At 41.7% G+C, this 26,414-nt stretch overlaps 1 protein-coding gene across 1 annotated transcript; it reads right to left on the bottom strand.

Annotated features, from left to right (window-relative positions):
• Positions 1–7,265: 7,265 nt before the first annotated feature.
• On the bottom strand, positions 7,266–16,931 carry TAGAP (T cell activation RhoGTPase activating protein). The gene is made up of 10 exons (XM_040448739.1): positions 16,754–16,931; positions 16,066–16,149; positions 15,925–15,978; positions 15,552–15,618; positions 13,897–14,063; positions 13,061–13,222; positions 12,467–12,576; positions 10,868–11,063; positions 9,967–10,081; positions 7,266–9,369 (listed from the first exon to the last, which is right to left on the bottom strand). The coding sequence occupies exons 2-10, from the start codon at positions 16,090–16,092 to the stop codon at positions 8,102–8,104; spliced, it is 2,166 nt and encodes a 721-aa protein (XP_040304673.1). The 5' UTR covers positions 16,093–16,149; positions 16,754–16,931; the 3' UTR covers positions 7,266–8,101.
• Between the last annotated feature and the right edge of the window lie 9,483 nt (positions 16,932–26,414).

Genomic DNA, 26,414 nt, shown 5'->3' with positions numbered 1-26,414 from the left:
ATTCTCTCTCTTTCTCTCTCTCTCTGCCCCTCCCCCACTCTCTGGCTCTCTCTCTCTCTCTCTCTCTCTCTCTCTCTCAAATAAATAAATAAAATTTTTTAAAAATGTAGTTTTCAGATTCAGTTAGTGTTGTCCCAGTAAGTAACAACAGCAATGACAAACAACAAAAAAAATTCCTGTTGGATGTTTTTTTGTGATCATTTTAAGTTTGTAAATTAACTTAGGAAAACTTGATGGTTTTGAATCTTACTCTCTAAGAATAAGTTCTTCTATTTTTGTTCCATTCTACTTCTTCATCCTGCAAGAACATTTAAAAATTTTTGTCAAATTGGTTTTATGTTTCTTCCTAGGTATTTTATCTATTTGTTGCCAACGGAGTCTTTTCTTTCATTATATTTTCTGTTAGTATGTATTGAGACTTTTGGTTTCTGTATATTAATATCACAGCTTGCTAGATTAATGTGTTTTCTTATTTCTAGTGGTTTTTATTTTTAACCGATTCTCTTGATTTTCGAAGTACTCAATTATATAACCTACAAATAGCAAAGCCTTGCCTCCTCTTTTATAATATTTATTCCTCTGTTTTCTTTCTCGTATGGGTGCTTTAGATAGTACCTTAAGAACAGTGTTAATAGAAATAGTACCAACCTGACTTTTTTCACACTTCAGCAGGAGTTTCCAGAGTTTCCTCGTTAAGCCCTTACAGCCTTTTTGTCTAAGATTGACATCTTTAAAAAAATCATGTTCATCATTTTCTCTCATTAAGAATCTTTTATTTATTTAAAAAAAGCTTTTTAATGTTTATTTTTGAGAGACAGAGACAGAGACAGAGTGTGAGTGGGAAGGGACAGAGAGAGAGAGAGAGAGGGAGACACAGGATCGCAAGCAGGCTCCAGGCTCCTAGCTGTCAGCACAAAACCCAACGCGGGGCTGGAATTCATGAACCCTGAGATCATGACCTGAGCCAAAGTTGGATGCTCAACTGACTGAGCCACCCAGGTGCCCCTCATTAAGAATCTTTTAAAAATTCAGTAGTGGAGGGGCGCTGTGTAACTCAGTTGATTAAGCATCCAACTCTTAATTTCGGGTCAGGTCATGATTTCATGGTTCATGAGTTCAAGCCCCTCATTGGGCTCTACTCTGACAGTGCAGAGCCTGCTTGGGATTCTCTCTCTCTCCCCCCCTCTCTCTGCCCCTCCCCTGTTTGTGAGCACTCTATCTCACAATAAATAAAACTTAAAAAAAATTCAGTAGTAGAGATTAGATTTTGACAGGTCTATGGAGCTGGTTATATTTTCCCTGTGACTTACCAAAATGATGAATTATGTTAATAAATTTCCTACATTGCAATTATACTTGCATTCCCACATTAACTCCACTTGGTATCCATACATTCCATCACTAATATTTTATTTAGGATTTTTACATCAATATTCATAAGATTGATCTGTAATTTTCTGTGTCTCTTTTCATAATTTTTTTTTTAAGTGGGCTTGGTGCCCAGCATGGAGCCCAGCACAGAGCCCAAACTCATGACCCTGAGATCAAGACCTGAGCTGAGATGAAGAGTTGGATGCTTAACCAGCTGAGCCACCCAGGCGCCCCTTCTCTGTTTAGATTTTCTCTCTCTTCCGGAGTTAGATTAGCAAATTATGTTTTTCTAGAAATAGTTAATCTCATCTACATTTTCAAATGCATTTGCATTCAGGTCAGCAAAGGAGTTCTTTGATTCTTTAAGTTTTCAGTCTCTGCTTTTATTTCCTATCATCATTTCTCCTGTTGTGTACTTCTGATGTATCTTTCCCTGGACTAGATTAGGCAGCGATTATTTTCAGAGAGACAGCTTTGGTTTTATTTATCAGTTCTACTCCTTTTCTGTTTTTGAAATTACTAATTTCAACTTTTTTTTTATTATTCCGTTTCTAACTTCATGAACAGTATGCTGAATGCATTCAGTTTTATTTTAGTTTATTAATATAATTATGGAAGGACATGAATTTTCATCTGAACATTGCTTATCTCCGGTTCTGAAAGGTGGGGTGTACACATGCAACTTTCACATTAGCTGTCGTTCTTATTTATGGTAGAAAGTCACTGGGGGGTTAAGGAAAGAAGTTTGGGTACTATTTCTATCTTTCTAAGGAAAGAAGCCCCTAGGATGGGGCTAGATAAGGTGGGCCTTGATTGGTAGGTGGGAGGTGGAGGGCTTTAGACTTGATGAAAACGGTATTAAGTCATTGGAGATCTTTGGTCAGGAAAGTAACAAGATGTAAGTGTTGTTTTGAAAAGATGAACATCCCACATATTAGCAGTTATATTACATAGTACTTTGTCTTTTCCAAAACCATTTTGTATAGGAAATGCCTTTTTCGACGAGGATGGGAAAAAAAGAAGTTGTCAATTTCCTTTTCAACAGTGATGTGCTCTAATCACATAAATGAATAGCTTCCTGGAAACTCTCATGATTATTTTAAATGTCATACGCTTGGCTGAAATCTTTCATTACTGCTCTGGAATCTGATATAGGAAGCACTTTTAAATATGAAGTATATCCTGGCACACCTGGGTGGCAAGGTCGGTTGAGTGTCTGACTTTGGCTCAGGTCATGATCTCATGGTTTGTGAGTTCAAGCCCCGCCTTGGGCTCACTGCTGTCAACCTGTCAGTGCAGAGCTTGCTTCAAATCTTCTGTCCCCACCTCTCTCTGCCCACTCCCCACTCACAGTCTGTCTGTCTGTCTCTCTCTCTCTCTCAAAAAGTAAATAAAACATTAAAAAAAGTTTGAAGTATATCCTAAAACTAATTGGACCATGAAACAATCATTTCTCCTATAGCACTTTATGTCATTTCTCATTTGGAATGTACCTTACCTTCAAGGCTGTCTTATTTCTCTACTAGCTTGTGAATTTCTTATATACAATATGTCTGAAATTTTAATTTGAAATTTTGTTCGTAATTCATTTTACTTAAAACTTCTCATATGAGTACTCTCACAATGTGCATATGAATGATTGAAGTACTCCAAAATTATCTGCCTTGTCTTTATTTATCCCTAATCATATTCAACATTTTCATTTTGAGGTTTGTCTCATTATACTAAATAATCTGTGCTTTATCCTGCTTTCTATGTTAGAGCAACTAATTGTATGTGTTTTACCATATCCACGATCTCTTTTGATTTTTGTATCAAGAGCTAATAGTTCCTACTGATTTAGGCTAAAATCCTACTGATTTTGTTGGGAAAGGCAGAGTGCCTATGAGAAACTTATTTCCAAGACTCCTCTGCAGGTGAGAGTAGCCATGGGAATAACTTCTGGCTTCTGGGATGTAGATAGAAGTTAACTGAGCAAGAAAGTTCAAGGCTGGAGGAGGAGGATCTTGCTCACAGAAATGATGGTGGATTAGAAAACCACAAAGTGTGAACAAGGTGAGCTACCTAATTTGCAGGGGGCAGCACGAAATGAAAATGGGGGGCCCTTATTCAAGAGTTACTAATAATGAAAAAAATGCCAACAAGCAGAGCAATGAACCCCAGTGCTGGGCCCTTCTTAGCGTGGGGCTCTGAGACAACACAGGTCCCGTGCCTATGATGCTGGCCCTGGTTTGAAGGAACCCGGGGACATGGGATGTCCTGGAGCTTCCCTGTCAGCCCTGGGCTGCCCATCTGCTTTTCTTTTAATGGAGAGCACATTCCCCTTCTTGTTTAAGCCTCTGTTATCTGGGTTTTCTGTTACGTGCATCCCACAACTGATGCGCTGTTGTGATTATCCTCGTTTTACAGATGAGGAAATGGATGCTCAGACAAGTTTAGTACCTGGTCCTGGGGGCACATTTGGGGTGTGGACACAGGCCCTGCGAACTGGGTCTTGTACTATTATGCCAACACAGTGTCTTTCCTTGCCTACAGAGATGTTATCATTCTGCATTTCCTTTTTCCGGCAAGACTTTGCACTCTGCAGGTTTGCTGGTCTCCCAGGGGCCCCTCTTTGTAGGGGCCCTCTATAGTAGGAGGAGGGCAGCACTTTATCCCAGTGGTTTTTCCCCCTTCACATTTAATTTGTACCCCGAAGTTGACAAGATGCAGAATCTCTGTCCACATTTCAAATATGGCCAAAAAGTGATTCACTTCCATCTCTAGCAAAATGTTTATAGTTTCTTCCTCAGTGGTTCTGCTTTTGCAGATAAGGAGTTAAGATCTTACATAATTCAATTAAAAAAGAAACTCAAAACATGTGAGATCCTATCTGATGTGGGTTTCTGTCTACTTGACCCTTCAGGAGGAAGGCATGTACTGGCGATCCTTCCAGTGAGATCACAATCAGGAAAATGCAGCTAGAGTTTATTCCATTAACAGTGCATTAGGATAAATAGTGTTTATTGCCCTTGGATGTTCTCATCTATGGTCATGGAAAGCATTTTGGCCATTAACTACTATTTCTTTTATTAACGTACAAGCCACGGCTGCCACTTCCCTGCACGGGGACCCCATGTAGCACAAGCATTGTATTTGCTAGGCTCTGAGGTGATTGGAGTTTGGCTGAGCTCCAGTATGAGCATCTAGCCTTGGTTAACATCCACAAGTCAACATTTGTGGACCACTGGGCAGGGGTGGTCACAATGTGTCATGTGGGAGGCTGGCAATGGCATCTGGAACCCATTTCTCTCCCTCCTTATAAGAGAGGAAACTACCTATCTTCCCTGAGAGGAAGAAATTCTAGTCTGTACAGCCAGATTCCAGGGCGGTGAAGGCTGCATATTATTCACCAGTGGGCACATTAACTTTACATGCTTCCTTGTCTCTCACTTGGTAAGAGGGTCAGGGTCCCTCTTAAGCTAGGTCCAGGCAGGTGATGCATGGATGCTGGGGAGACCCAGTGGCTGTGGCTCAGAGGCTAGAGATCAGACCTGGATTTAGGTAGAAGCCCCTATTTAGCCCTTGACTTCCAACCTGCTTTTACCATAGACCTTACACCGGGGTGTCAGGCACATTTGCAATAGTCCCATTTGTGATTGTGTGGCCCTTAGGAAGTTCATGGAGGACAGAACTTTGGCGTTCCTGGGTCCTTCACTAAAGCATCATTTTAACATTTTCCAATCGCACCATAAGCTTGGGTCTTCTGATTCCTTCACTAAAGCATCATTTTTTTTTTTTTTAAATTTTGAGAGAGAGAGAGAGGGAGAATGTGAATGGAGGAGGGGCAGAGAGAGAGAGGGAGACACAGAATCTAAAGCAGGCTCCAGGCCCTGAGCTATCAGCACAGAGCCCAACACGGGGCTTGAACTCAGGTACTGCAAGATCGTGACCTGAGCCAAAGTCAGATGTTTAACTGACTGAGCCACCCAGGTGCCCCAAGCATCATTCTAATAGTATCCAAATCTCACCATAAGCTTGGGTCCTTTGGTTATGGTGAAGTATTAAAAATTGTCAGCATAATCAAGGTATCATTAAGTAGTATTCTGTGAAGCTTGATGGAGGGGTTGCATTGTGTGCCCCCCCCCATTCATTTGTAGAAATCTTAACTTATAGGATCTCAGAATGTGACTACAAAGAGGTAAAATGATCATTAGAATGGGTCCTAATCCAATATGGCTGGTGGTGTCCCTCATGAAAGGGAAATCTGAGGACAGACACACATAGAGGGAAGACAATGTAGAGATACAGAGTTATGGCCATGTACAAGCAAGCAGAGAAGCCTGGGAAAGATCCTTCCCTTGTGACCCTCGTAAGGAGCCAACCCGCCAACACCTAGATTTCAGTTCTAGCCTCCAGAACTATGAGATGATACGTTTCTGTAGCTTACAGTCCTTGTTTGTGATACTTTGTTATGGTAGCCCTAGGCAACTGATGGGCTTGGCAACTGGGGTTGGGCAATGCTAGAAGCCAGTGGTCTCCATGGATGGATGTGGGAAGACCACTCTGCAATATATACCTTTTTCTCCACTATTCAAAGATAGCAACAATCATGACATTTGCTCAACTGCAGGAAGCTCATAAATGTTTGCCACAAACTGTACTAGTTATGTGCAATAGGTAGATGGCTTCCAGTCTCACGCCACCTTTTTTAAAATAAAGAAATTTAAGACAAAATTTTGGTGATATGAGTTGGGTCAACAGAGGTCAGGTCAGTGGTAAAGTGGAATAGATGGGAGGCTTCCTAGTTTTAGTTTTTTACTGATGAGAATTCTGATTGTCAGTAGGAAGTTGTTATTCTTGTTTTAGCCCTGAAATACTTAAAACAGTGCTTGGCACATGGTAGACGCTAAAACTTGTAACTGTCATTTGTGTCCAACTCTGGAAAAGGATTGCTCTTGTGAAGTTAGTGGTCAGAGGGGAGTGTCAACCTCTTGAAACTTATACATTTTTAGTGTGCTTAATAAAGTATTTCTCATGAAGTCTGAGCATGCTCCCTTGAGCAATCTGGGTTACATTTTTAACCTTGTACCACATTATCAATAAATCTCCTCTGAAAATAATAATAGGCCTTTGCCATCTGGTGGTTGGCCAACATAAAAATATTCTTTGAACAAATAAAAAACACACAGTGTTTTATGAAAGAAGTTGATGAAATAAGGAAAATAGAAGTCCAGTATCTCCAATGTACTGGATAAATATCTTAATCATTGAGCATTAAAGTTCTAACATATGACAAATATTTTTACCATTATGTTTGTGAATAAGCGAGCTGAGCATCATAAAAACAAGGTTTGTGAAGGTAATGAAGAGTTTCATTCACTAAAACCAGGAAATATTATATTGGTTTTATTACCCTGTATTTGCATACTAAATTTTCTGGTCTCTGAGTGACTATTGAGAAAATGGCTTCGAGTAGGTATATTTTTATGGTTTTGCAAACTACCAAAGAATAGGAATTATCTTTTCTTTCTAAAGACAAGATCCTCAGCCTGCCTATTAATCTAGAATAATGGATATACATTCAGTAGATGCTTGTTGAATGGACCAATGTGTGAGTGCTTTTCTTAGTGGGTTTCTTTTTTTTTTTTTTTAATTTTTTTTTTCAACGTTTATTTATTTTTGGGACAGAAAGAGACAGAGCATGAACAGGGGAGGGGCAGAGAGAGAGGGAGACACAGAATCGGAAACAGGCTCCAGGCTCTGAGCCATCAGCCCAGAGCCCGACGCGGGGCTCGAACTCACGGACCGCGAGATCGTGACCTGGCTGAAGTCGGACGCTTAACCGACTGCGCCACCCAGGCGCCCCTCTTAGTGGGTTTCTATGAACCAAGGAAGAGAAGGCAACACATCAGTAAAGAATGAAAATGTTTACTTTGAAACAAGGAAGGCAATTTATTGTAGTGAGATTATACTGAAGTTCTATATATGATCCCCAATGCATATCATGCATATAAAGTTTCCTGCACACTGTTGGAGAAGGCATTGCTGAGCCGCAGAGAAACTCAAAGTGCTATAAATCAGTTAATATTGATGTAATGCATTTGTGCTAATCTACCCAAATTGAGAATGAGAGGATTAAAAGAACACATTTCACTATTTTTCATAAATGTTAATGATGGCCTTTTCATTCACTGGAGTTTGTAATGCCTTCGATATAACTCCAAACACTGAAGTCTGTTCTTGCAGTCTGCTCCTTTTTTCTTACCGTTGTGGGTAATTATCACAAAGCTGTTTACTGGAGGAAACTTCTAACAGAGATTTAAACATTTTCCCTAAATGGAGTTTGTGGAAAATATGAAAAATGGGATGACATTTGAGGCAACAAAGAAAGGAAAAAAATTATTTTTGAACACTAATAGTGTTCAAAATACTGCCCCAGGAGGCAGAGAACAGCAGTGCAGTTGACTACAAGTTCACAAATACACACATACTCATGTAGACATCTTTGCACCTAACACCTTGTCTCTAATACATTTTATACACTTGCTACATGTTGCATGAATTTGGGCACACACAGACACTGCCTGAGTCCCATTGCGTGGCTATCCCCTCTAGGGAGGCCTCTGTACAACCTTTCTAAAAGAGCTTATTCTCGACTTTTTGGAAAACAGAGTTCAAAGCAGTTCTTTATACAGTTGTGCATTTACAGAGACGCCATAAGCCATGTCATGGTGTCTGGTCTGCCGTCCTAAATGTAGGATTCTTTAGCATACTGGAGTTGGTCAGCCTTAAAGACCGGCTGACTACATTGCCGCACTAGATGGTCCAGCTTAGTCTTCTGTTTTGACTCAGATACAGTTCTTGGCCGGTGCAGGTCAGGTCTCCCTGTGACGGTCACGTGTCCTATTGTTTCTACAGAAACATGTACAGTCTGGCTCTGTCTCCAGCTCTCAGTCCTGGGAGATAGTCTGTGCCTGTCAAGCAGCTCTTGACTGCATGTATTTCTTAAATTCCCTCCGTGATGAAAAGGTCGGAGAGGTTCAGCATCCTGGCTGAGCATTCTGGCCCTCATGCTCCCGACTGTTTGGCCCCTGTAGGCCGAGAGGTCCAATGCCTGGCGCCGAATGGCCTCTTCGTAAGATGGCGGACTACCTGGGCTTCTCTGATCCACTTGTTGGAACACATCCCTGACAGAGAGGGCATAGGATGTGGAGCTACAGTCTAGAGCAGTTTGGCCCTGGATTTCAGACAAGTTTTCCTGGATGATCCGCCCAGAAAGCTGGCTTTCTTTTTTAAAACCTTTCTTTACTTGGTCTCTGGTAAAGCCTTTGGATTTTACAGACACGCAGCTGGGGGCTTTGGTCAGCACTCTTTTGTGAGAGGCAAAGGAGAATGACATGGAGTGTTTTTTAATTTCTCTGTTGGGCTTACTCTTCTCTGTCTTTGTGAAAGACTGATGTCTGGTGAAGAAATTTCTTTTGGGACTGGAAGGAGAAGCCACGGGTGAACCATCAGAGGAAGCATCCAGAGAGCCACTGGAGGAGGCTTTGGGCGCTAGTCCCCACAGTAACACTGAACCCTGAGTCGAGTTCTTCACCTTCAGGTCCTGTGGTCTCTGGGCTTTGCCTTCCACTGCAGGAAACACCTCCTCTGGAAAGGGGTCTTCAGTTTCCTTACTTTCCAAATGAGCCCCTGCCTGGGCCATGGCGACGTCCTCCTCGCTTCGTGTTAGTTTTTGGTGTGTTTTCTGGCTCTCGAGGCTCTCCTGTGAGGATGACGGGCTGGGCTCTGAGTACCTCCTGTCTAGTTCACTCAGGGAGTTTTTCAGCCTGGCAAGAGTGCTGCTGATGGGCTCCGGACCCAACTCCCAAGTGAGCTGGGGGCCTCTGGGCCCCCAGCCAGCAGTTGTCTCCACAGGTACTGGGGGTCGCCTATTTGGGGAGCCAGTGGCACCACCGGAGTCCACGTCAGGATCATTGCTGTCATAAGCTGAGTCATTCTGCAGCGTTGACATGTCTGGGGGAAGTTAAGGGACAGTTGAGTTTCTGGTTCAGTTTCTCTGAGAAATAAACTTTAGTACAATTCCCCCTACTTATATCAAGTATGGCCCTGGGTAATCTGGTGAAGCTACTTTGGGGCTTGATATGAAATTTGCCACATTAAAATTTTGTTTCTTTCCTAGTTTGAGGTGCAGAAGAGAAGCAGATAAAGGAAATAGAATGAGAAAAGAGAGAAAACATTTCAATGAAAATTTGTTGATCTTAAATTAAAAAATTAATCCTTTGGATGGCTCTTTCATTGGATCCATTCCATTTTAATGGACCCATAGCCCATTACATGGAAACAGCCCTCTAGCTGAAGTTAACTTAGAAAAATTAGAAGGTTTTTGTGATTCTGAAAGAAGCTGAACGAGTGTCAGCTGAGTGAGGAGGCACTGCACGGAAATTTGAGAACAGGTGTCCGTGTGAATGGTGTCCTATGAGTTTGATTTGGTGATTTGTGTAGGTAGCTGTCGCTTCAAATACCAGATATATTTTACATTACCGGCATGGACTGGCAGACTGGCATGAACTTTCCCCCACAGTCATCATCAATCGAGAACACATTTTGTACCTGAACTGTCAGTGTGTTCCAGGGAGTCATCAGAAGCAGTACTGGAATGTGCCGGAATGTTCTCCCCAAATATTTCCAAGCAGTTATCGATGAGGAATTCCACCAATGTCTTAACCTGTGAGGAAAAATAAACAAGTTGTCAGCCTAAAGCTATCTTTAATTTTTTTAAAGAAAGAGGAGAAATAATGGGGATATGATGGGGGCCAACTGATAGGGAGGTGCCAAAATAAGCGTAAGGGATCTTTATGTGTTTGAGAAGAGCATGTGGAAAATTGGTAAAAATCATATATATTAAAGTTATCTTTGAGACACACATTTTTTTTGAGATTTAAAAAACCCTCTTCCTTTCAAGTAATTTTTATCTACATAAGGAGTTTCCCAAACTGATAGTTGGACTGATGGCGCGTGATACACAAGTCCTGTGAGACAAGAGGTTTGTTCTGTTTCATCAAATGCATGAGTCTAAGAGGGCAGAACTATGACAAAAGCATTTTGTATTTCATATTTCACTTGACCTTGAGTCAGAGAAACTTAGAGGCATTTTACACTTGGGTCTTCCTTCCTTCCTTCCCTCCTTCCTTCCTCTCCCTCCCCCCCCTCTTTTTTAATAATTTACTTATTTTTGAGAGAGAGAACTTGTTGTGTGCACAGGTGAGTGAGGGAGGGCCAGAGAGAGGGAGAGACAGATTCCCAAGCAGGCTCCACACTGCCAGCACAGAGCCCGACATGGGGCTCGATCCCATGAACTGTGACATCATGACCTGAGCCAAAACCAAGAGTCGGATGCTTAACCAACTGAGCGACTCAGAAGCCTCCTCCATTCCTTTTTATTATCACTTGGTGTTTTCAAACAAACAGTGAGATCAAATTGGGAGTTTGTCAGAAATAGACCAGAACAAACCTTGTTGTTTAAGTCTTTCTGGGCTTCGAATGACAGGTGTTGGTCATTCTCTCGGGTCAGCACGTTGGGTCCAATGCAGATAGCTAGATTGCTGGCATCCATCTTACTGATCTCTGAGTTCTTGCTGATGAGGTAGAGCACGGAGACCAGGTGTTTGAGCAGCAGGAGGTTGGGCCGGGGGAGCTTATCTGCAACCCTGGAATGAAGTTCAGGGAGGCTGGTTTTAGAGGAGGCTAATGGTCTATCTCCCTTTAGTATCTCAAGTTGAAAGTTTCTGCCTAACCCAGACTTCTTTTAAAATGAAGAAGGTGCATTTTCACAGTAAGATTGTGAAATGTTTATTCAGACACTTCCAGTGGTAACAGACGTGGCATGAAACTGGTTAACCATGAGATCCTAAAGACCTAAGACACTGGTCTTTATAATTAGGAAGGACACCAATAACACAACCCTTTATTATTTGTATTGATCTCAAATTAGGAATCCTTAACTTCTGCGACAAACCCCATAGTTTAATACATTTTGAAAATTGTTTTGTTGAGTAATCATTTAGCCAGGCAGAATGTCTTTCTAGCACTGCAAGACTGGTGTTTTTGGAACACAGTCATTTACTTTTTTTGATCTGTGATCATCACACAAAGATGACCCATTTTTATACCATTCTGAGAAACCTTTATGGAGCATAAATCAGTTTATAAGGGCATGTTCATAAACATGGTCAAGGTAGCACTTAAATGGCAACATCAGTACTAACAATAATTAGATTTATAAAGCCTCATTTTTTCAAAATAAGCAATGGTGACTAAGTAGGGACCATTTTCATTTCTCATAAGAAGTTACTATTTGAAAGAGCTTATGTCTTTAAGGGGAAACTTCTAATAATATTAGGATTTTCAATTTGGGACAGATACTCTTAACACCTTCAATTCAATAACTATTTCCCTGGAAATATTTAGCCGCCTGGGACAATCATAATAAATAGGCTTTCATAGCATTCGGCGAAAGAGCTGATATTTCAAAGTTAGGTGTTTAAGATTGTCTAGTCACTAACAGGTTACAGTTTCATTTACGAATGTAATTGTTTTTGTTGTCTTTGGAATTTGTTTTTATATAGTTTTCATTTTGATTAATTATACGAATATGAAACATGCTGTGGAATTTTGTGATCAAAACATTCCCTTCCTATGTTCTACTATGCCTTAGGGGATGTTTTTATGGGAGAATTGTTGCCTTGCCTGACACCCATTTATTAGGTTAAGAATAACCCCAAATTCCTACACTTGGCTATTTAGCGTGTTTTCAGGGTTTCACCTAAGATTTTGCCCCATTCCTTCTTGAACAACTTACGTTTTTAGACCCCCCACCTCTTGGGATTTGCACTTTCCACTCTTTGAAAAAGAGCTTCCTTTCATTTGGCTAAAACCACTTTAAAAGGAGTCTCCAAAGTACCTTGTGATTTTTATTCTGGGAGTAGATAGACAATTCCATTCTGATTCCCTAAACACTTCAATTTTCATGAAACACTCAGAGAATTATGTGAAGAATCAAAAAATGGAGACCATGTGGTCCTGGCCTCTGGCAAGGACTCTGGCAACTTACTGTTTCAGGGCCTCAATTCTGTCCTCCTCATTCTGCCTCTCCAGGGCGTCCATCCAGTCCTCAAACAGGTCACATGAAAGTAGCTTCAGTGGGATACTTCTGAGGAAGTCCTGGAGGATGAAAGGGGATGGTTTGTCCTGTTTATGTTACATTATGTGCTGGCATCTTCATCGTCCCCTTGTCTGGTCTGTCTCAGAGACCCTCTGATCATCTTAACACAGGCTGCGCCCCCTTCCTTCTTGCATTTGAATACTCTAGGGAAATCTCTCTCATCAACTTCCTAACAACGCGCACACACAGTAAGGCCATCATCTGAGGGGCAGCCAGATTCAGGGGCACAGACTTGGCCATGGGACAGTCTAAGTGCCTTTTCTCATCAGGATTTGGGGAGAATTTAATGTATCGCCTTCTGTTGGAATCTGGGATCATAGAAACAGATGTTTATATAAGAAAATAAAAGGCTTAGCCAAAAAAACTTAAACTCCAGGATCAGTTTACTTTGATTTGTAGGGAGAAGAGCCCATTTCTTATTTTCTGAAAATTAATGTGTCAGAGCCACCTGCAGATGATTTGGCAGCAATGTTGTGAACTCACCTTAAAGACCACAGCCAGAAGGTGCACAGGGAGACTTTTCAGATCCACCACGCCTCCAGAGTTGAGCTCTTCCTTTAGCTCTTTGCGGGCTTTCTCATTGGCCGCTTTCCTGAATATCCCTTCAGTAGAAGGTCCTTTAAGGCACAGAATAGTGAGAATATCCTATAGGAAAGAGGGGTAGGAATAGGAAATGATTACCCTTAGTTTGAATGCATGAAACCATATGCTGCTACTAATACATGAAAAATCTATGTTTAGGTAAGAGAAAGAATTAAAATGGTGCATGTGAACAGTAGCAAACTTCACCTGTCCTAGAATATCTTCTCCATAAAAGTTAGTTCTTCATGATACCGAGATGGTGTTAACAAGAGACCTCTAATGCCAGTTTTTCTTTATAGCCCCATTGCTATCAACTGTCTCCCTCAACTCTGCTATTTTTCTAAGAGGAGGTAAATGGTGAAAGCTCTAATTTTTTACATTCTAAAATTATTCCAGGCCTCCCTCCTTTCAAGTCATTCCATATAAACACTGGATTTTTGATCATACACTTTAGACCCCATCTCTGTTGACTTTTCAGAAGCTACACATTTTAAGCATTCTCAACTCCATGAGATCATGAGGATGGAAGGATGGAGGGCAAGTAGAGCTAATTTCTAGAGTGTAAGCAGCCAGGTACTCTCCTGACTGTACTCATATGTGGAAACACCATTTCCAAAAGTGGAAAAAACTAAATACTGGCCCCAGCAAGATTAGCATGAGAATGATATTTAGAGCTCCCAAGAATCTTTCACATCCAACAAAAACCTGATGTAGGTTACAAGTAAATGCACACCTACCTGGATGGGTCTGGGGAGTATGTCGTCCTCACCACAGATGATTGACAAGGGCTGATCAAATAGTGGCGTTTTCAGTTCTGGTTCTGAAGCCCCAGGAAAATCTGACATAGGAGAAAGCCTTCTCATGAGAAAAGGCCAAGACAGCACCTTTTTTCTCTTCTTAATTTCTACAGCCAGGAAAACAAGGCAAAGAGAAAAATTAAATTTAACTTATTAATAAATAAAGACCCATATAAGACAATGGATATCATCAGCCACTTAATGTCATCTGTGGTATGTCATGGGGGGGGGGGAAGGAATAATTTTGAAAAACTGAGAAAGCAAAGGGCGTGAATTTTAATCGAGAAAAATCAACCGAAAAAGCAACCACATTGTCACCAGAGCAACCAGCCCCTAAACATCAACACCAAGGTTCCTCAAAGTCTCCACCTTTCCTGTTTTTACCCTTCACTGGCTGTTTGCTACAAAAAATCAGCAAAACCTAGCCAAGCAGATCACAAACAACCATCTTAATATATTGACCTTAATAACTATGGTGGGCATTTCTGATGTGAAATAGATTATTTTAATTTTCTTCATTGGTGGAAAAAAACAAAACTTAGAAGGAGAGGAAGTGACTTGCTTAAGATCTTTTTTTTTTTTTAAACTGAAGTATAGTTGACAGTAGAATGTTACGTTAATTTCAGCCACAATGGGAAACAGTATGGAGTTTCCTCAAAAAATTAAAATAGAAATACCTTATGAGCCAGTGATTTTACTGCTAGGTTTTACCCAAACAAAAATACTAATTCAAAAAGATCTACGCACCCCTGTGTTTATTGCAGCATTATTTACAACAGCCAAGATATGGAAGCAAACCAAGTGTCCAGTGATAGATGAATGGATAAAGATGTGGTTTATAAATACAGCGGAATATCACCGAGCCATAAAAAAAGAGTGGAACCTTGTTCAAGATCATTTTGAAGACACTTAGCTGGGCTGGCGGGTAAACCTCTGCAGCCACTTAGCCACTAGGGGGAGCTACAACAGGCTGTCTGCAGTCCCCTTTAGGATGTCCCTGGCGGCTGCTTTGGGACAGCGCTGGCACAAATTGCCAGGAAGGCTTGAACCTAGACCTGGCAGTTGGGAACTATCAGTAAAACATTAGCACGATGTTCTATCTTTGCAAAATCCTGAAGATGTGTATGCAACGGGTATCGCACCTCACAAGTTTCCTTCTGTCTCTCTTTTCTGTCTCCTTCTTTCTCTTGTTTTCCTCTAAATATAAAAGCTGTATTTTCCAAATGCATTGCCATATGTTTCTACACTGGCAAGTGGAAGGGGATGGCTAGAGAAGGAAGAAAAGGGAAAAGGAACGGTCTCTTTTTCATATGTATGCATGCTGTAATTGTTAAAACAGAAGCGCCTAGGAGATCTGACCCCACGAAAAACCCCTTGAAGAGCTGGGGGGTTGGCTCTAGAGAGGATCTTGTCTGTCAGAGTGCCCTGATGCTGTGGTGAGCTGGAGCCTGCCTGCCATCTAAGTGTTAATGTTCTGCGGTCTTTAAAAGAACATTTATAAAAAAAAAATTCCTAGTAAAGTACTGTGGTTTTGCAAACCAAGAACATTTGTTGTTAGCACTTACATAAAAGATCAGTATGTTTTCAAAACTCACCAATTAGCTGGCAAATATTATTTTCACCCTCAGATGATGCCAACAGAGGATGTTCCTTGATATCACCCTAAAAATATATTTGTTTTAGTTAAAAATGACTGAAGAGATCTACCCAGTCTTGCCCCACAAAATACACATACAACATTTTATTCATATTAGGAATTAGTCAATAGAGTCCACTGATTTTTTCTAGCTTCTAGAATTAACAATTGATTATCATCCTATAAGGTCCCAATTAATGTATTTAATGTACTGCACGAATGATGTTAATTTTCTACTCTGGTAATTAAATAATCCAAACAATATTCCATTAAAACACAGTGTTCCACATTCTCACAGTGCAGATAAAAAGTGTTTAAAATTGCTTTCTTACCTCTGACTGACATTCAATCAATGTCTCCATGTTATTGGCATTTAGTGTTTTTGCCTAAAAGAGAAAACCAAAATTAGGTACAGATCTTTTGACTCTTACTTCTGGAAAACCGGAATTAGTAAATGTAAGAGGGGGACGTACGGCATTGCAACTGCTTATCAACTTCATTAGAGTCTGTGCTGACTGTCCAGCGATGAATTTCCCTCCGTGTGTCCTTGGCTCTGCCTGTGAGAAATCACGTGAGAAAGAGTGAGGAGGGAGACGCATAATAAGTTGGCCGATTTCAGTGCCAAAACACAAAGTTTGAAACCGTTAGGTAGAAAAGTTTTCATTTAAAGTCTGTGTGTATGTTACTAGATATCTTAGGCTGTTAAGGACAGCACCTGAACACACTTATTTCTATATTATTTAAACCTGATACCTTTACCACGCCACACTTATTCACTTATTCCATTCCCATCAAGAAATAATCTGACAAATAATTACATAATAATTATATACCCTCTTTTTTTGGCAGCGGGTAGAGCTCACTGTGTGTCAGGCACTGTATTGCGTGCTCTGCACGGATGATCTCATCTAACCCCCAGGGTCAAAAACTTATTCCCAAGATGCTACTTGTAGTAAACACAAAACAAAGTTAACCTTTCCGGAACTCCCATGCCAAAGAAGTTCAGGCTTCACACTGAAGCCAAGCTTTGCGCGTTCAGCGTCTTTGTAACATGACATGTTGTGTGTTTGTGGTACAGCTGTTTTCTGTTGGAGGTGCTCTTAGACACCTGCGATTTGCTAGCTCCCTTATTCTCTAGTGATGTGAATTTATGGTACTCACCCTCAGAGGGTCTCCAGCCAGACTTGTCTTATCTCCGGGGGACTGTGAAAAATGGGAGAAACAGCATTTCACTCTGCTCCTACTAATCCACTGGTTGAGAGGGCAAGACTGAATGACCGGCTTCACGTGTCCTGCATTATAAACGAGAGGGGGCGGGCAGGTGGAAATTTAGAATATTACTGAGACCGGAAAGAACATCATGGGTTGTCACACAGACATAGCCAGCCAGACACTGGAGAGCTCTCACTTCCTCATTCCTTTTAGGGCAGCTCTGGTTCTTTTTCTTCTTCTTCCACTTCAAAGTTAAAAAAAAAAAAATCTACAAACTAGTAGGGGTGGAAAAGATGACATATGGCTCTTAGGTGAAGGCTCTGATTAATGTCACAGGTGGGATGTGTGAACAAGAAATTGTGTTATTCTGTAATAAACATAATTTTATTTTGTAAAGTGGTGATTTCAGGTGCCCTTATTTTGTATCCTGTTTGGGTGCTGTCTCCCCTCCCACCCACCATCTACTCTGTTCATCAGTTACCACACATTGACTGGCATCCTCTGGGTGCAGGATGCTATTCCTCCCAGAAGCTCCAGACATGCTGCTGCTTTTGAGAAATGGTCGCTACCAGTTTCCTTTGGAATTAGGTAGAGAGTCCCCTGGAGCCAGCTGCCAAAATATTAACCCCCTTCTCCTTTCCCTAACTCCTGGTCAAAATTGCTAATGCCATCTCTAATCTTGACATGGAAGGAAAACCAAAAATTCCTTTGATCAGATCAATTTCAAATAGAAAGGAGATCGTGAGGGGCACCTGGGTGGCTCAGATAAGCATCCAACTTCGGTTCAGGTCATGATCTCACTGTTCGTGCGATCGAGCCCCACACCAGGCTGACTGCTATCAGCGCAGAGCCCACTTTGGATCCTGTGTCTCCCTTTTTCTGCCCCTCCCCTGCTTGTTCTCTCTCTCTCTCTCAAAAATAAATAAACATTTAATTCTTTTCTAAAGAAAAAAAGAAAAGAGATGGTGAACTTCATCTGTGGATCCCTCCTCCTCCTCCTCCCTCCCTCCTCCTCCTCCTTCTTCTTCGTGTGTGGATCCCTCATTCTGGATAAGAGAAAATCTCTGGTCTTTTCTATGGCTAAAAGGCTATGTATGTGACCTATATTACGACATCTTCACGCAGTGGAGTGTTCCATAGAACTGAGAATGCATGGTCTATAACTATGTCCAACAGTGTGGGCACGTCTCACAACATAATGTTGAGCTAAAGAAGCCAGACTCAAAAGAGCGTATCTTGCATACAAAGCAAAGTCATCTATGTTGTTGGAAGTCAATCTATGCTATTTTACCAGTTTCCCTGGGGTGGGAAGTGACCACTGGGGGCCAGAGAGGGCTCTCTAATGGTCTATCTCTTGATCTGGGTGCTCCTAGTCTTATGTTCACATTTCTGTGTGTGTGTTATTCTTCAACAAAAAATTAAAAACTACCTGTGTCTTAATCCATCACCAGAAGGCTTTAATCCCAAGACTTTTTCATATTGACAGCTCCATCGTCTTTACACTAAAAGGAAGTCACGATTAGGCGTTCTTCAGGAAACTGAAGCACAGAGCAGTTGAGATTTGCCCCCTAACTCAGTGTTTCAGTGGGGGGTGTTCAGGCTTCCAGCTGGAGGCTTCCTCTCTGAAAAGTCCCTCAGAGCTGGAGCCCCAGAGTTTAGGGCAGTGTCCCTGTGGAGTCTTTGTGAATGACTCCTTTCATCCTTCCTCCGGCCCTTACAAATCTTCAAAATGACTCATTGAATTTTTTAAACGTTTTTAAGTTTGAGAGAGAGGGAGGGGGACAAGAGCAAGAGGAAGAGAGAGAGAAATCCTAAGCGGGCTCTGCACTGTCAGCTCAGCCTGACACGGGGCTCAGTCTCAAGACCCATGAGATCATGACCTGAGCCGGAATCAAGAGTCTGGATCTTAACCCAATAAGCCATGCAGGTGCCCTCACTCATTGACTTTTTTATTATCAAAAAGTGCATATATGCTGTACCTCGCCCAGAGACAGGCACGTAGTAGGTGTTCAGTAAATAGCTTCTGAAAAAATACATTAACTTATAAAATAGTCATTCTTTATGCTAATATGTATTTCATGAACTTTTTTCATTTGACATACTTTTGGGGAGTTTCTAAGAAATCTATGCTTGCACAGCTCTAACAACCTAATGCATCAGTCCTCAATCTATATATTTCAAATGAAGACCATATTTTTTTCTTTGATTATGCACTATACCCCACAATACACATTCTATTAGTGGTTTAAAAACTGGTTTTTGTTTGTTTGTTTATGTTTTGGTGTGGAATTCTATATTTAAAGGAAGATGAACCTAGAATCCTGATACATAAAATGTAAAAAAAAAAAAAAATTGAGTATGTGTCTCTAGTGGGAGAAGGGTGGGGAAGTCATGGGCTCATCCATTTTACCTCTTTTTCTGATGAGCCCAAGCTGGGGGGTGTTTAGGAGACTCAAAAACTCATAGGTTTGGTCTATATCAGTGGTTCTCAACATGTGTTCAGGGAGTCCTGAGGGTACTTGAGACCCTTTCAGGAGGGTCCATGAAATCAAAACTATTTTATAACAATATTTGCCTTTTTGACTCTATTGTCTCAAGAGCAGACAGTGGAGTTTTTCAGAGGCTACATGATATGGGATGTTACGATATGAAGGGAATGCAAGCTTGTGTATTCTTATGTTTAAAATTTTTCTCAGCTTTAATTTTTCCTAAGGTACATATTGGTAAATACAGCTTACATAAATTAAATCTCTAGACTCGGCAATAATTCTGTAAAGGGTTCCTGAGGCTACAGAGTTTGAGAACTGCTAGTCTACATTGTATCTGTGCATGTGAGAAAGTTCCGGATATTTATAGTGCATCATTACCTGTCCTCGTCACCCTCACAGCCACAGCCATTTTCAGTGAAAATTATTTTCAAGCTGTGTCGTCTGACAGCCAATCACTCTTCATCCCATTTTGTTTATTAATGGTTTTGACAAGAGTGAAGAAAGGATTCTGTCCTGCTGCTTTAAATCCTATGCCTGCAGCGACCCCAGGGGTCCTCACTGCCTTTCCTCCACATCTGAGTCTCAGTGCCTCTAATGACACAAATGTGCCTCATTATAAGCCATCAAAATATGGCAATGGAGAAAAATGAGAAAGTTAGTTGGACATAAGTGCCATTTCCCTTTGGATATGTAATCCCAAAACTTTTTGAAGTAAAAAAAAAATCTTTATTCAACTTTTAATATCACCAGTGGTCACTAACAAACATTTTTTTAAAAGTGATCTTTACACCCAATGTGGGGCTCGAACTCACAACCCCAAGATCAAGAGTCGCATGTTCTACTGACTGAACCAGCCAAGCATCCCCCCTAAAACTTTTCGATTTTTTAAAAATATTTATTTTTATTGAGAGATAAAGAGATATCATAAGCTTGGGAGGGGCAGAGAGAGAAGGAAATACACAATCTGAAGCAGGCTCCAGGCTCTGAGCTGTCAGCACAGAGCCCAATGCAGGGCTTGAACTCAAAAACTGTGAGATCATGACCTGAGCCAAAGTCAGAGTCTTAACCGACTGAGTCACCCAGGTGCCCCAAACGTTTCGAGTTCTTAAGTGAGATTTGATTGTTGCTGGGGTTATATATTTCTTATTATATAGATAATCATGTTTTTTTAATCTACTATGAGGGGTGCCTGGGTGGCTCAGTTGGTTAAGCATCCGACTTTGGCTCAGGTCATGATTTCGTGGTATGTGAGTTCGAGTCTGGCATCGGGCTCTGTGCTGACAGCTCAGAGCTTGGATCCTGCTTCAGATTCTGTGACTTCCTCTCTCTCTGCCCCTCTCCTGCTCATGTTCTTCATGGTCTGTCTCTGTCTCTCAAAAAATAAATAGATGTTTAAAAACAAATTTAAAACATTTACTATGAGGTGTACTAAGAAATAGACTTAAATAAACATGTTTATTCTGGTAACAACTCTTTTGGAAAGAGGAATAACAGTTAATTTTATATGTTTGTTAATGATATTGTGGTGACTTTGGACATTTTTTAAGGAAGAAATAATTAAAATGTAAATCCTATAAATTATATTGGATGCAAAATTTCCTGTAATCTAGTTTAATTTTCTTTTTCCTCTCTCTTCCTTCTCCTCCTCCTTTTTCCTTTTCCTATTGTGAGACTGAATTATGGGACTAGAAATGGACATTTGTTGACATTGAATTTCAGGGCTGAATAAGTTGTTTTTTGTTTTTGTTTTTTTTACTGTTTATTTATTTTTGAGAGTGAGAGAGACAGAGTGTGAGTCAGGGAGGGGCAGAGAGAGAGGGAGACAGAATCTGAAGCAGGCTCCAGGCTCCGAGCTGTCAGCACAGAGCCCGATGTGGGGCTCCAACCCACAGAGCAGGAGATCATGACCTGAGCCAAAGTCGGAGGCTTAACCGACTGACCCACCCAGGCGCCCCAAGGGCTGAATAGGTTTTAAGTGAGCAACTGAGTTAATGTCCTATCCCTGTTCTGATGTTTTCATCTCTGCAGCTTCCCGCCAAATTGTCTCTTTTAAGTTGTTCTGGAAGTCCTTCTGTGCTGAGGGCGTCGCCATCTCAAGTAAACCCTTCCCTAATCCAGCAGAAGGCTTCTGGTTTTGTCAAAAGGGAGCCTTCCTGCCAAAAACTCTCATCTTAAATCCCATCCTATTAAATCCCACCCTATTCTGGGAGATAAAGCTTTCAGCTTCCTCCAGTCAGCCCCTGTGAATACCCGCACCCCAAACAAGAACACCCATACAGAAGCACCAAGAACACCTCCCTCTGGGGTCCCCCATCAACAATCTAGCCTAGAAGAAGAGCCAAAGATTCCTGCTTTAGAAAACACCAGGGCCCTGACTTACTCACTTCTATTGCCCTGTTTGCTGCTAACTTCTGATCCCAGATAGCTTGGTACCTCTGTTTTAAAGAAAATGACTTCCAGGGCACCTGGGTGGCTCAATTGGTTAAGCAGCCAACTTCGGCTTAGGTCATGATCTCTCGGTCAGTGAGTTCCAGCCCTGCGTCGGGCTCTGTGTTGACAGCTCAGAGCCTGGAGCCTGCTTTGGATTCTGTGTCTCCCTCTCTCTGACCCTCCCCCGTTCATGCTCTGTCTCTCTCTGTCTCAAAAATAAATAAATATTAAAAAATTTTTTTCAAATAAAAAAAAAAGAAATGACTTCTATGCCTTCATCATCCCAGTAGGAAATGTTCTTTTAATTGTTTTTAATGTTTCTTTATTTTTGAGAGACAGAGTGTGAGCAGGGGAAGGGCAGAGAGAGAGGGAGACACAGAATCTGAAGTAAGCTCCAGGCTCTGAGCTGTCTGTCAGCACAGACCCCAACGTGGGACTCGAACCCACAAACCATGAAATCATGACCTGAGCCGAAGTTGGATGCTCAACGAACTGAGCCACCCAGGCATCCCAGGAAATATTCTTTTAAACATCGCCTTGGTTTTTGGCATCCATCATTAGCTCTGCATTCTTGGGTGTGAGATTTACTTATTTAACACCTACTATGTGCCATATACTGTGTGGTATTTTCAAATAACTTATCTCACATAATTACTGAAACAGAACTCTGAATGTGTCATTCTCTGAGGCTTACAGACAAGATAACCAGGGCTCCACGGTTCAGCTGGCTTTCCCAAGATCACCCCACTGGGTTTGAACCTTGGTCTTTCCATCATTTATCTCAAGGAATATCCTTGAAGGGATTCATTTATAAATGGAAACAAAATGTCTAGATCTATTATATCAATTTATGCCAGATGAGTCCTGGTGAATCCTTCTAGGGAACTCTTATCTAACAGAGAGAGTCAGATTTAGGGCATTGTCCTGAAACTTCAAATCTCCTTCTGTCAGTTTCATTAATAATCATAAATAGAACGCAATTTACATCTTAAAAAATACGAAGCACCCAAGGTTCAGTGACGTGCAGAAACTGTTACAACAACAGATTAGAATTTTCCACTTGTCTGTAATTCTTCCATCGACCTACCATGCCGCCCCACTTTGGAGAGGAAAGGAGGTACCAAGCTATCTGGGATCAGAAGTTAACAGCAAATAGGGCATAGGAACGAGTAAAGTCAGGGCCCTGGTGTTTTCTAAAGCAGGAATCTTTGGCTCTTCTAGGCTAGATTGTTGATGGGGGAGCCCCGAGGGAGGTGTTCTTGGTGCTTCTGGGAGATTGTTGACAGTTACCATCTGATTCACAGGTATGTTTGTGACTGATGGGTAGTCACCATGAGCATCTGGCCCTGGTGACTGATGGAGGAGAGTTGTTCCCTTATGGTTAGTGCTTGCCTGTCAGGCATATGGTCTCCACTGTGGAGACAGAGTGGGAGGGGCAGGTCCTGCACCACTGCTTTAAGAATCGCAAAGTTTGATGGCAGTTTTCTGAGCAATAGTAGAAACGTTTGTAAGTACAGTGTGAAATTTGGGGGCAGATGGAAGGATCTGTTTCACTCTCTCCATTGTCTTGTCTGTTAAAGTTTCCTTAGAAAAGCAAGCTCTTATCCTGTGTGACAAGAGTTTTTGGAACATTTAAAAAAAACATTTATTTATTTTTGAGGTGGGGGCAGAGAGAGAGGGGGACAGAGGATCTGTAGGGCTCAAACTCACAAACTGTGAGATCATGACCTGAGCTGCAGACACTCGACTGACTGAGCCACCTGGGCATCCCTTAAGTGGCCTTTGCTAGCCAGCAGATCTGGATAAGATGAAGGGTCAGGTTGAAGAAACACACCTGTAAAGCTGCTTCTCATGCCAGGACTTTTCTTAACTCCTGATAAAAATAGATGTTTCTCCAAGAACTGGCTTTGTTTTAACTGTGGTGACTGTCTAGACAGTAAATCCTCTGATAGGGACTGTGATTTCTACACTGAGTGTGTTCAGCTACTACCTCAGTCCTGACGGCCGTGTGTGTGGTGTTACCCAGCTTGCCTATGGGACACCAACTCGAGAACCAGTCTCTTCATTCCAAGATTCACTTTTCCCTTCTCCCCCTTGGACTGCCAGTGACCAGAGCCCCACATTCCTTAAGTAGAGCGTTATCAACCCTTTCCTGCAGAGAGGATTGTTTTCCCAAAGAGGTCACAATTTCCTAGAGGACTTTCTATATCAGCCCACTGCCTGGCTACCTAATGATTGATTAACACATTGATCTTCTGGAAAGTTCTTCAAGTTACCAGAAAAGAAATACAAATAAAAAGGTATCCATCCTTCTCTCTGATTATGCCTCCTCCCCTCTCCCCTACTTGTCATATTTTAGCTACAGAGTCTGTTGTCATCCCCTAAAAGTACAGTCTTGCATCTCCAAGCCTGTGAGGAAGCTGTCCCACCCAGAATGCTGTTCACCACACATTTATTTGTCTTTCACAGTATCTATGTTTTCTTTCCACTGAGTCCCCTTCAAGTCCCATCTTCTCTAAGAGCACACACAGACTCTTCCAGAAGGAATTAAGCTTCCTTCCCCAGTTCTGCAATAGCAGCTCACCTGGTACCTCCAAAAAGTAGAAGCCGATTTTCACCTCTTTACAAGCACTTTGGACATAGCAGGCATTTATTATCTACTATATTTTGATTCTTTTCCATGTGAGAAATTGTGTTATCAAATGAAACATTCAAATCTCACTGTATGCTTACTGGTATCGCAGTGTTACTTAGCCTCAGTGACTGCTTGCCTCGCCGAAAAAGACCTTCTCTTTGTCAGGATGGAACCATGACTGTCCATGCGGGATGGGATTGATATGCAGAGGACCTGTCTCTGCAAGCCTTGCCCTTGTGAACAGCAGGCTTACATGACACCAGCATGTTGAACTGAAGCCCCTGGACTTCCCAGTTTTGCCTGTCTTGTGTGAGTTAGGTCTGTGATAAGAGCCCTCAGTGAAGGGTGTCCGGGATGGTGACTTCTGTCAATGAACTTGGAGGACATAGTCGAGACCGACTGTCTCTCTGCCCCTCCACGGACCAAAGCCTCACCTTCTTTGCAGAGGAGGAAATCCCCCAATGGGCCCATCCTGGATCCCCTAGCTCCATCTGAGCCAGATGTGTGGACACCTGACCTTTCCAAGGCCATGTTCCATGCAGATGCAGGCTGAGGAGGCCCAGGAACCAGGACTTAGAATAAAGAACTGAGGGATAGCGGAGTCAACCGTTACCCAAGGCTTGGCCTCTCTCTGCTGCAGATTTGCTGCTGTCCTGACAAATGTTCCATGCAGACTGGGCCTTAGTTCTTCCCGTCGAATGGAGGGCATGGGATTCAGTCATCTGCAAAGTCCCAGCTCTGCTAAGTTCCTTCTGGTTACAGTGGATCAGCAATGAAACTCCTTGCCTGCCTCTCCTCTAAGAAACTTGGAGGAAGGTTTGTGGGTGTGTGATAGGACTGGAAGAGACATTCCAACCTTTCCCAGCCTGGGACAGAGGGCAGATGGGGACTCATTCTGGCCTAGAGTAAATCCAGTCCATGTCCTTAAAGGTCATTGTCTTTTCCTGGCAGGAAAAGGGCTGTCCTTCAGCCAAATTTTAATTGATGCTATTGCACGAGAGTTACCTCAATGTCTCTGAGGTTTGCTGGGACCACAGCATCCCTGAAATACTGTAGCGTGTCCTTGTGTCTTGCAGAATGATCGTGGTACCTGCAAATGCCTGTATTTCTGTGGTGGATGCACATGTTTTAAATTTGCTTCTGAGATCTTCGTGATAACTAATTTATCTTTGCATTGGAATATAAAATAGCCTCAGCATAAAATAATATTTGAAGAACTCTGTGTTTTCAGAAAGCTGGCTTGAAAAATACGAAAGGCTAGAACAAAATGTTCTTTTTTAAACTGCCTTCCTCGCTTATTGAGATCAGGATGAAGAATTAGAAATAAAATATCCTGAGATTAGGAGATTATAATCTGTGAATTGCTGATGATACAAATACCACAGTCTCATGGCCAGTGCTACAAACTTATTTGCATATACCACTTTAAGGACTAAAGAGTCCTTCCTTTCTGATATTTTGGCTCAAAAAAATTACACAAAGAAAACCCGAGGTCCAAAAGGGTATGTCAGCGAACTTGAACATTGCTAAACTATGACATAATCCAGCAGATTAGTTTTGGGAAAGAAAAAGAGAAATTTATGAAAAATGAGGTTCCTTTGTTAGCAGTCCACAAAATTCATGGGCAGCACTTGTAAAAAATCTGGACAAGAAAAGTAGAAATGATGGGCAAATGTTTAGTTAGCCTCATGCCTTCAAAATACCCTTTAAAGAGATATTTACTTTACTTGGATTCTTTTCTTTTTAAGAACGTCTCTCTTTTTTCATTTGTCACATGAAAAAAATTACGCAGGGCTTTTACCTCCCTGTTTAAATTTAAAAAAAGAAGACTGTTTCTCATTTCGGATGTGTGTGGTCCCGTTCTCAAATACTGTGCCTTATTTGGCGTCTCCCAAGAAAATCTCCCAGTAGTGGCCTCAGAAGGTGGCTTTGGCTCTGGGGGCTGAGGTTTAAGGTGGGGTGGCTGTTGGCAGTGTAGCCAGCAGCCATGCAGGTCCCACCTGGGGAGATGCGGTAAGGGACCTCCATCCAAACCGCAACCTGACCTGAATGGGAT

The sequence above is a fragment of the Herpailurus yagouaroundi genome, unplaced genomic scaffold, assembly GCF_014898765.1.
Source record: "Herpailurus yagouaroundi ecotype Mexico unplaced genomic scaffold, PumYag 198, whole genome shotgun sequence".
NCBI classification, from domain to species: domain Eukaryota; kingdom Metazoa; phylum Chordata; class Mammalia; order Carnivora; family Felidae; genus Herpailurus; species Herpailurus yagouaroundi.
This window is presented reverse-complemented; position numbering and strand designations above follow the sequence as displayed.